This window comes from Centruroides sculpturatus, unplaced genomic scaffold (assembly GCF_000671375.1).
Source record: "Centruroides sculpturatus isolate CEXI.00-Female unplaced genomic scaffold, Cexi_2.0 scaffold496, whole genome shotgun sequence".
Taxonomy (NCBI): domain Eukaryota; kingdom Metazoa; phylum Arthropoda; class Arachnida; order Scorpiones; family Buthidae; genus Centruroides; species Centruroides sculpturatus.
The window spans coordinates 255,650-267,733 of record NW_019384642.1 but is presented as its reverse complement, the minus strand read 5'-3'; the positions used below and the strand labels follow the sequence as shown (position 1 = coordinate 267,733).

Genomic DNA, 12,084 nt, shown 5'->3' with positions numbered 1-12,084 from the left:
TTTAAAAGTTTTTTAAAAGAAGTCTGAAGGAGTTAGTTAAAAAAATTAATTATAATTATTATTAACGTTCTACGTGCTGGTGATGTTGGCGATCGCTATACCTTTATTTATTTAATTTTTTTTTAACTAGGGAGACACAGGGATGCTTCTGTAAATCTGGCACTTCACATAAGTGTCTGGCCTTTGTCTATTTTTTACTGCTCTTGTTTGTTTTGTTGAGCACGACAAGTTGATTCTGCTCTGCTATCATCAGTCATTCCCTCTTGGCTTGGATCTTGTTTTCTTTCTATTAAGCGTAATTTGTTACTTTCCTTAGCGAAACGACTGACAGTTTACTTCTACTTAACCCTCGAAAGTCTTTCTAGTTAACTGCATACAAACATGTTTTTTTTTTAAATTAATTTATTTCTTAGTTTTTATATTTATTCAAATTTTTTTCCTTTAAAAATTTTTAAGTTTAATTTGTTTTTTTATTTTTTTTAAATCGCTTTTATCTTTTTTCCAAGAAATCTCTGTGTCTTATGGTATGGGGATTCTTTAAATTTTGTTTCAGATGTAAGGGGATGAGCGAGTGCGTTGTCAACGTCACCAGTTCTACTTTTGGAGATCCTTGCCCGGGCACTGTTAAATACTTAGAAGCGCAATACCAGTGTCGAGGAGTAGGTTAGTTACTCCAAAAATTTATATATAGAATATGTGTTGAAACCTTTCAGAAAACTCAATTTTTCGCGTACTAAAGTGCGGGTTTTTTTGTGCTATAGTTACGAGACTTTTTCTAATTTCCAAGTGGAGTTTACATTTTTTTCCTCTTTTCTTTTTAATTTATTTAAGGAAGTTTGAGTTTTCTGATCAGTTTCCATGTTTCCGTCATTTTATAATTGTAAAACGTCTGTAACTAATTTTTTATCACGGTTAGAAACTCCGTTTTTTAACCAAATTCACGTGGAGATTTTTTCTGTTAGAATTTACTACTTACTCACGCGAAAGATGTTGTATAGGTCCATAAATCTGTACAAATTCTTTTTATATTTTTTTAATACTATTTGCAAATTCATTTTTATCGATCGTTTTACCTTCCCACCATCCGACTTTACATCCGATTTAACTGGTTATCAATCAGTAATATGTTTTTTTTAGTACTATTCTTTCGTCTCTAACCGATTTTATCGATTGTTGTGAAGACGAACGTTAAAAAAATGTGCCAAACATTATCAGCTATGGACCTATTACTTAAGAAATGCTTTCTTTTTTGTTTTATTAAATCAATATTAATCTTCCCACTTTATTGATCCTGAGATCACTTGGAATAATGCGTTACGAATACTTTTTTTTTTGTTGATCTTTTAACTGTTGAAAAAAACTTCATTCTTTCTTCTGAAATTATTGGGAGCATCAAACTTTGTCATGCTGCAGATTTATTAAATTTTATAATGCATAAAAAAGAATAATAATTACAGACTTTACAAAATATAAAATGGCAGAAATAATAATAATAATTTAAGATGAAATAAATGATCTCTATTTTCCTAAGCTGCGGTGGGAAGAGGCGTTGCAAAGTGCTTGCCTCCTATACAGTATTTGGTGATCCCTGTCCCGATACCTTGAAGTACTTGGAGGCTCACTACCAGTGTGTAGCAGGTATAATAATGTATTATCTTTAAGTGCAACCGTGTTGGATGTTAATTGAAATTTTTAATTACTTTTTGTAAAAGTATTTTCGTCCCGTGCTAGATTTTAACGGTAGAGTCCGGTCTGGAATTTTAAAGTGCCGTTTTCTTACAGATTCTCCTCCTCCTACCACAAACAGACCATCGAGGCCTCCTCTAGTTGTTCCGCCAATACACGCTCCTCACGAATCATCTACCTCATCCATTCAAGGAGTCTTTGACAGATCTACCACTGCCTCCGTTACAAATGCCAAAGTATCTCAGACAACATTTCCATTCATCTTTCCATCAACTCCTAAGTCCACAACTACAAAGCTCCCCACTACATTTATCAGGCTTTCATCTTTTTCTCCAATAAGTAAGCTTGGAATTTTTATTTTATAAACTTATTTTAAATTTTAAAGTTCAAAATTTTATTGAATAAAAGTTTAATGTTCAACTTCTTTTAGAAAATGTATTTACTAATACTTTTTCATTACTTTTAAAAATTATTATAACTAATATTTAAAGAATGAATTTATTTAGACTAATGTAATCTGCAAAATTATTTTCTGTTCATATCTTTATTATTTTCTTGTTAGGTAATAGTTTAATGAGTGACAATTCCTTCCAAATGTATTAAATAAATATTTTTATAACAGTGGAATCATCATCAGACTATCCAACTTCAACAGAAGATCCTAGAGAGCATTTCTGCCCACCTGTGAAGTTACGAAATATTATGTGGAACTGGACTAGAGCTGGAGAAGTTTCACGACAGAAATGCCCCAGTGGTTCTACAGGTATGTATAAATGCATGTAAATGTATAAAACTTTAGTTTTATACAATTTTGCTTGCTAACTAAACTAACTACTTTTGTTTGCAGGAGTTGCTGTTTGGCAATGTGGTATGCATCCTGTTAGATGGCTCCCAGAATATCCCGATCTTAGCGACTGTAATTCTCTTTGGGTGAATAATTTTGAAGAACGAGTAAGTAACCTTTTTTTCTTTTTATTACTTATTCTCCAAACTACAGTAACATTTAGTAAGAAATATATTTCAAAAAGATAACAGAGAAATGAAAACTTAATATGAAAAAATGTTATTTCAATTTTAAGTAATCTATCTCAAATTTTGCCATGGCCTTTATTTATTATTTTCACATTATTTATAAATAAGCACTAACTATAAACAAGTAATCATAATTTAATTACATAACTTTGGCTGTAAACTAACTCTTTGTTTATTTCTACATCGGGTTAGTTTACAGCCAAACTGTTATTCATTACAAAAGTCCATAAAGATGGTTTTGATTTTAAAGATTCATCAAGTTAGAAGTATAAATTTATTTTCAATTAAATCACGGATGTATTCTGAGGAAATGCAGATTTTGAAGTGTTGCAGAAAATACTGAAATTCTTAAATAAAATATGATTTTACAAATCAATAAATTAATCAAGATTTAGAAATTTTTATAAGTTCTATTTGGAATTTTGGTCATTCCATTTGCAAGGAATTCTATAAATTTCTTGACTAAATACTTCGAAATTTGAACTACCATTTTTGTGACTTTTAGCAGATGATATTTAAAAAGCTCAATAGATTTATACATTTAAAAATATATTATACAGATGAAACATTGTAATTCACATTAATAAAATTTTTTATAATTAAAATATTCTTTTAATGAATTAGAAATATTTCATTATTTTGGCTTCTTCTTTGAATGGATGGATACATATAAATATATTATTTAAAAATAATTTGTTTTAACTAATTAATTAGAACATAAAAGAAAATTATTCATGTTAAATAAAGAATACATGAAATTGCTTGCTGATTAATAAATACATGACTTACTGAATCTATTAAGAAATACATAATATTCAAATATTTATTCTTAAATATATAATTGTTGCAAAAAAAAATTATGAGTGTAAACTGCTTAGCAAAAACAGAGCAAAGTTCTTTTAAAAACCAAAATATAATTCTTTGTGTGATGATCAAACAAATTCAGATATTTTTAAAATAGAATTTATAATGTTAAATTTAAAAACTTGTTGAATGAAGACATCAAAGTAAGAACTTTTAATGTTTGTTTTGAAGAGTTTCTTTAATGGTCCATAGATCTAAATTACAGACAAACACTTTTTTCCACTTTAATCTTGATATTTCCTTAACATCACTACTAAGACTAACAGCACTATTAAACTTGTTAAATATCTATTAAGTTTCTTTATAACTTGAAATAGTGATGTAGACCCAAAGAAGCAGTTAAGAAATACTTGCTCTTTCATTTATTAAAGAAAGAATCATCTCTAACAAGTTAAGTTACCATGAGTTTTATACACAAAAAATAAGATACAGTTAAAAACAAAAAAATAAATTACATGTAAAAACTATGTAAATAAAAAGACAGAATTCTACTTATTAAAATATCTGTCCTAATCCAAATTTGGAATAATGGAATAAATCCAAAAATTTTTAGAATCCATTTAAATTTGATGTTGATCAAGTGTGACAATTAATAAATCAAATTATGGATAAGTCATCAGCTCATAATGCATCATTGGATTGCAGTAAAGACAAAGTAAACAACACAAATTACCATATCACATAATTCATTCAATATTATTTAATTCCTTGTAAGCTGCTCTTGAACTTCTCAAAGTTTCGATAATTTTGCATTTATGAGAATGAATTGGGTTGACAACTATGGTACATACAGCTGTGTGCATGTGTGTAATATATATACACTGTATGCTTGTTTACATTAAAGAACAAATATTTAATATTTCACATTTCTTTGAACTTGTTTGCTTTACAAATCAATGTTTTTGGATTCATTATGATTCATCTTGAGAGCATAAAACGAGACATTATGTTCTACAAAAACAATAAAAGAATTTTGTTGACGAGTACATTATTACACTTACAACTTTCAGAGATTTGATGATGGTAAGGAATTTCATTTCATTGTTTTTCTGCTGGAATATTTTTCCAGAAAAACACAATCTTACAAAAACCTCTTAGAATAAAGAAATCATGAGATTTCTTTCAAAATAAACAAATGTAATGAAAACAAGTTGCATTAATCTTTTAAATTTCTTTCTTGCAACATCAGAAATTGATTATAATTTTCTGTACACTTTTGTAATTAATCCTATCTTCACTTTTCTAAATAAATGTATCTAAAAGCCAGATTATTTTCAGGATAGAATTAAATTAGATGGTTGATTAAATTACAATGTTATCTTTAGGCCATCTTGTGGTATGGTTTGTAGTATAATTATTTCTAAACACACTATCAAGAAAATAGGTTCTGAAAATATCCTTCTAGTGATATTATTTGAAGTTTCCAACACTAACTTTGCTATGATTGGCCTACTTAAGCTTCCTTCCAAAATATACAAAACTATAAAAATACTGAAACTGTATGAAGTAAAATCTGTCTTCTTGGTGTTAAACTATGTTCATATCTTAACACCAAGAAGGATCATCTTTTTTATTTCTATGCATTTATTTTGGTGTGTACCTTATTATATTGTATAGTAAAATTGACTATGAATTGTGTATTTGAAATCCTGCAAACTATTTCGAATTAAACTAGCTAAGTTTAAGATTATTTTATTTTTAATTGTAATTTTAATAGATTCATCTTGTATAATATTAGATTAGATTCTAATATGATTCATATACAGAAAAAGTTTTTTTATTTAAATGCACCTGATAAATGCAATGAATCCCAAATGATTGCAGTTAGAAAAGATATAAATTTGTTTATCATTCATAATATGCTTAGAAATGAAATAAAAAACACTGCCAACTGTTATAGTGCTCTTTGTAGACAGAAATTTTACGTCATAATCTCCAAAAATTATATTTTATCCATTTTTTCTTAGGCTAAGATAAGTTCAGAGACAATCTTCAACCATTCAAAATTTATACACATGCATTACATCACAGTACAAGAGTAACATTAAATGCTGATGACAGTATAAATTTATTACTCATAAGATTCAATAATAAATTCAATTGCAAACTGATTAAACATATAATGTTTAACTTTATCAGCTATAGAATCATAGAAAAGTTTTATTCTAGATTTTTAATTTAATGTTTCAAATCATTACTAATTTGCAAGACAAAATCCAACAGAATTTTTATCATTTAGTTTAATTCAATCTTATCAAAGTCAACTTGTATATTTTATATTCATAAAAATAAAATTATTTTCACAAATTATATTTTTTTAACATGCAAAATGCATTGTTTTGAAGAAATTTCTTCAGTGTATTTTTACATTTTAAAGATTTTTTTTGAGATACATGTAATATAAATAAAAAAAATATTACATGTATCTCAAAAAATTTATAAATAAAAAAATAAGTTTTTTGAGATAAAAATATGGGATTCATTTGTCATTTTTCGAACCGTTATTTAAAAATATATAGTAGTAATATTTAATATTTTGATTATGAATAAATTATACTGTACTTTAAAATAAATATAAATTCTCTCTTTGTATAATTAAAAAAAATTACTTATTATTAAATACCAAAATCAACTTTATTCTCTTATCTATCACTGATGGTATACAACCATACCGATTTATCTTATAAATATTGATCCAGTCACTAAACCTATTTTTCAATTTTTAGTAAAGATCAGAAAGATTGGTGATGCCCTTTAATAATTCACCAAAAATGTTTGAATGTTTTTCATATTTTTTAAATTTGTCTTCAATTCTCAGCTTTTTTAACAAGATGCTTCTCAAACAGTTTGAAACAGTCCTAAGATTCAAAAATGTTTCATTGTATTGCTGTATTTTTGATGTTATAATAAAAAATAAAATATTTAGTTTTACAACACATATTCTAATGTTGTGGTTATCTTTCTTTTTCTAACCATTTATTATCTATAGACCCTTTGTTTTGGCAACTGTGGTTTTACTGTTTGTACCACTTTTTTGGAATGTAACCCCCAGTTGGTAAGGGATGCCTGCAATTTGTTTGTTGATCATTCACATTAACCTGCTGCTGCTAGTTACCATATTTAAAGCTCTGAGATTATATTAACAATCCTTTCACAATATGCTGTTAGGAGATATCAATATTCCAATATTAGTTACAATATACAATTTTTAAAGACTTAGATGTTTAAAGATTCAATAGCTTATACTTTCTTAGTAGAAAATTGCTATTTTCCTCTTCTATAGTGATATTTTGTTCAGTTAAAATGGAATTTATTAGTATATATGTTAAGTGTGTGTAATTAATAAGTGTTTATTTTCAAATTTAGTTCTTGAAAATTGAGCATGTCTTGCATTCTGAAGCATCTCATACTCAGACTAATATGGTAAATCAGATCTATTTGCATATATTTTCAAGATCTGTGTTTTAATTCACTCACAATAATAAGTTATGATTTCTGTTTTAATGTCAAAATATTTTTATAATGATGATAACTATTGAATAAGACAAATTTGTTGTTTTTGTTGTTTTTTTTAGATTAAAGAAAAAGATTCCCTGGTCAACATTGCAGTTGAACTGGCTTCCATTACCAGAGATAAGTTGTTGTATGGAGGAGACATCTTGAAAACTGTTAGTATTATTAAAAAATTAGTGACAACAATGGAGGAGAATGTTTCGGAATTTTCTGTGGATAAACGACATCAAGTAGTTAAAGAACTGACTCAGGTTAAATATTAATTTTTGATTAAATAAAATTAAAACTTTCCAATTTTTAATGTTGTTTAAATTTATTAAATTCATTAAATTCATTTAGGCAGTAGTTGATACTAGCAGCAATATTCTTGACGAACTTCACAGTGACTCTTGGAACGATCTCCCTCATTCAGATCAAGATTTGGCAGCATCCTCACTTTTAAGAGGTCTCGAACAGAATGCCTTACTCTTAGCAGATACTCAGAATTATAATGAACAATTTGATTATAAACAAGATAATGTCTGTAAGTTAATTGCTGCTTTGTATTGCTATTTCTGAATTATTCTGTAACCTGATCCAAATTTCAAATTTAATTTTCAGTGGTAGAAGTTAATGTATTACAAATGCATTCGGTTCGTGACATGACTCTGCCTAGGATTAAAGACAATTCAAAATGGAGAGATGAAAGTTCGGTATATTTATCTTCTCAATCTTTACAAGAAAATGCAAAAAATGGTTGGTAAAATATTACATAGAAGTAAGAATATATTTTGTTTGTGTATTTAAAATGGAAATTTCAATTAATTCTTTAGGTATAGTGACGGTAATATTCTTAATGTATAACAAACTGGATGAAATCTTAGATCCTGACCCACCCAATGCTATGTACAGTAGTATGCAGAATTTGGAAAAGAGTGTGAAAGAGATAGTTAATAGTAAAATATTAAGTGTAGCTTTAGGAAGGAAGAAAGTTACTAAGCTATCAAAACCAATCATTATCACTCTTAAACATATGCAGGTAAGAGTAAATGTCCATATCAACAGATCAGTTTAATCTTATATGTTAGTCAAATTTTTGTTAAATATAAGTCAAAAGTTTTTCATGTCTTGTCTTATCAAATTAAGTTTTTATACTTTAAATAATAAATATGCAATTAATATATCAATTCCAATCCATTGATATGGAAAGACATTACATAAACGTTATATACAATTAATTACCTACTATACAAGTATAACCTATTTTGTGGGTGCTAAATTAGAAGAGAGAAAATGAAAAAAGCTTAAACTCAAGCACTTTTGTTGATTAATTAAATCAACAAAGGTACCTGTTTCTTTGTTTTTTTTAATCAACTTTCATACTTGAAAAACAGGTTATGTAGTACTTCATTCAGTGTCAACTGCTCACAATTCCTATTTTTAATTTACTCATAATGTACATCTGTAATTCAATATCCTAGAAAGAATTTTATCACATAAAATTGATACCAAAACAATAGTGTGAATTAAAAAATATTTTGGTACAGGTTGAAAATGTTACAAATCCACGCTGTGTTTTTTGGAATTATGAGAGAAGGTAAGTATTCTAAAGTTTTTTAAAAGAAGAATTGGTATTATTAATTGACAAAAATATAAATTCTAGTGAATGGTCACAAAAAGGATGTATGGTAATTGGCTATAATTACACACACACAGTTTGTTCTTGCAATCATCTGACAAACTTTGCTATATTAATGGATGTACAAGCAATTCCTGTAAGTAAAAATATAAATTTTACATAGTTCTTAAGTGAATGTCCACTATATCATTATATTGTGTAATTTATTTTATCAGTTGTCCTATGGACATGAAGTAGCTTTACGAGTGATAACTTATGTTGGCTGTATTGTCTCAATTGTTTGCCTCTTTTTGACTATATTGGCATTTCAGTTCTTGAGGTAAATAATTCAATTTATAACAATATGAAATTTGTGTGTATCATACTAACAGAAACCTTTTTTTACAGAGGACTCAAAAGCGATAGAACTACAATTCATAAAAATCTGTGTGCCTGTTTATTAATTGCTGAAATTGTATTTGTCGGAGGAATTGCTCAAACCCATCTTCCAATTATCTGTGGGATTGTAGCTGGATTATTGCATTATTTTTTCCTTGCTGCCTTTTCTTGGATGTTTTTAGAGGGTTTCCAGTTGTACGTGATGCTCATCGAAGTGTTCGAGACAGAAAAATCTCGCGTCTTCTGGTATTATTTGTTGGCTTATGGAATTCCTGCAATAATTGTTGGTATTTCAGCTGCAGTCGATCCCTCTAGTTATGGAACTAAACATCACTGCTGGTTACAGGCCAACAATTACTTCATTTTTAGTTTTGTTGGTCCTGTAATTGCCATCCTACTGGTAAGTACATAATATTAATTAACACCAAATTTATTTTGGTAAAAATTATTAAATTTTAAAAAGAAATTAAAATATTTATTTTAGTAAAATAATTAAAATGAGTAACATTTCTGAAGTTTACACAAAATAGAATTAATCAAATATCAATCAAAAAAGTCTTCATTACAAAATACGTAAAATACATATCTTAATTCTTGATTAAAGTTCTGCTGGAATATTATCATTTTTATTACAGTAGACCCCCCTATAAAACGGGTTCCTATAATTACGATTCCTATAAGACAGCGAAAAAATTGCGACGGTATCCATAAAAAATGGTAAAAAAAACTCCTATAATTACGTAAAACGTCATCGGGCAGCCGAACTACTTTCCGCGCCGTCAAGCACCACGCTACAGAGAGATTACTATCGTCTGTACAGTATTATATATAAATTATATATAAATTAGGTACTGTACATATAATTATATATTAATTATATATAAATTAGGTACTGTATATATAATTATATATTAACTTAATTTATTGTAACTTTATTATAATTATATATATATTTTCCGCCGCCTGGCGCCACGCTACGGAGAGTTTAGGCGAACTATCGTCTGTACAGTATGTAAATTAGGTACCGTAAGTCTAATACAGTACTGTAATTTTATACATTTCTTGTGAAAGAAACATTTCTTATTCAACGGCGATAAAAATTATTTATATTAATGATGTCTCCAAAGTTCAGCGAAGTTTTCGCAGAAAACTAACATCATAAATCGCGGCCGCAGTTTGCTGAGTTGTTCCGCGATGAAAACAAGCTTTAGCAATAGTGATGTCGAATGGTGCACACTCGATAAGTAATCCTACAATTTTTTGTTTATAGCATAGTTTATATGGATTATTTCCAAAAAAAATATACGTATTTTGGAAATGTTGAGTCGGATTAGTCTAGAATCGATTAATTGTATGGAAGAAAACCTTTCAAACAGCCATAGTCCGTAAACTTGACACGTGTCGGGCTGTGATTGGAAGGACTCGTAAGAAATTGTATTCCTAAAGAATGGAACGTATCTACTGTCTTATAGGGGGGTCGACTGTATTTGTCTTTATATTTTGTCATGGAAAAGTTCAAATTGAAGTAAGTTTGATCAATTTTATTCTGTTTATTATATATTTTCTACATTTACAAATTAGATTACACATTTGCAAAATTTTGCAAAACATTTAATTATGCATAAGATAAAATAAATTGGATGTGAAGTTTATTTAAATATTAAAGTTTTTCCTTATAACAGGCACATGTCCATATCTTGAATATGAAAAGAAAGATTCCTTGTCTTGTATATTAAGCAAAATCGCCCAAAAGGGAGGTGGAATATGCTGCAAATTAAGGCCTTGCTCCTGTGTCTGGTTAGAGCAATTAGTCTCTAACTTGGCATGAGACACCTTATTTCCAATACAACTTAATTGTCTCCACTTTGTTTTGTTTAAAAATTTTAATAAAATTTTGACTATTTCATATAATGAGAATCCTTATAGAATGTTAATATTCTTATTTTACTTTTTATATCAAAGTGTTGCTTAGTTTTTAGTTTTTTTTTTTTCATTTAGTGGTATATTTTGCTTATACAGTATCCTTAATTAAATTCAGATATTTCCTTATTTTATATACTGCTTACACTTTAGATAAATTTATTTTAAGAATTAAGCCACAAAGAGGCATTTTTGTTAGGATTATATAAAACTGTCATCAGATTTATTTAAATGTAAATACTTAATCTAATAAGTTTTTGTTTTGAGAAATTTTCTGAGTCAAATATTTTTATTGCAGCAAAGCTTTTATGATTGTCCAATGAATGAAGTAATCCTACAGAAAAGTGAATACAAGATTATAAAATTAATTCTAATTTATTGCTTTAAAATTAAAAAATTGTTCATCCTTTTGCAGTTGGGATCATTTTTGATTCTATTTGAATTTTTCTGAAATAATACTTTTTTTCATAATTCAACATATATATTTCAAATTTTAAATATTTTGACAAAAGCATTCCATAATAATAAACAAAGCGGCAGTTAAAATATGAAATGAGAGAATTTTTGAATTTTTCAGAAATAATATACGATAATATATTCTATAATATGGAATTTGTGTAAGAATGTAATCTATACCTTCATGGTTTATTCACACAGAACAGATCAACAATTCAACTTGGTCCAAAAGACTTAAGATAACAGATACGAGATAACTGCATCCATATCACAAATAGATTTCTTTGACTACAGAATCCATTGAAATACAATAAATATATAAAAAATATAAAGAATATTGAAGAATTGAAAAAAAATGTCAGTTTTTGCTGATGTTAAATACTACTATTTGAAATACTGGGGAAAAAAGTGACTGGCCTAATACTGATTTTTGTATAAAATAGAGGAATTTTATAACTTGACTTGAAACAAACAACTCATAACAAGTAGAATGAAATTAATTTTAAAAATGTGCAGAATAATGACTTGTACAGCATGTCACTTGTAGATATCAGTAGTTATTTAAAATCTGATATTTCTTAATGTTCACAAGTATCAGAATACATCTTAGTTCTGCC

General features: G+C 27.6%; 1 protein-coding gene across 1 annotated transcript in view; it reads left to right on the top strand.

The window, feature by feature from the left end:
* LOC111626047 (latrophilin Cirl-like) overlaps positions 1-11,462 on the top strand; it is a 69,069-nt gene extending 57,607 nt beyond the window's left edge. The window contains exons 4-16 of the mRNA XM_023369326.1: positions 554-663; positions 1,783-2,025; positions 2,309-2,449; positions 2,534-2,637; positions 7,158-7,346; positions 7,435-7,618; positions 7,696-7,830; positions 7,908-8,113; positions 8,622-8,671; positions 8,738-8,849; positions 8,929-9,032; positions 9,101-9,491; positions 11,310-11,462. Coding sequence (XP_023225094.1) covers positions 554-663; positions 1,783-2,025; positions 2,309-2,449; positions 2,534-2,637; positions 7,158-7,346; positions 7,435-7,618; positions 7,696-7,830; positions 7,908-8,113; positions 8,622-8,671; positions 8,738-8,849; positions 8,929-9,032; positions 9,101-9,491; positions 11,310-11,462 — 2,122 coding nt within the window. The remainder of the gene's footprint in view (positions 1-553; positions 664-1,782; positions 2,026-2,308; positions 2,450-2,533; positions 2,638-7,157; positions 7,347-7,434; positions 7,619-7,695; positions 7,831-7,907; positions 8,114-8,621; positions 8,672-8,737; positions 8,850-8,928; positions 9,033-9,100; positions 9,492-11,309) is intronic.
* Positions 11,463-12,084: the final 622 nt, after the last annotated feature.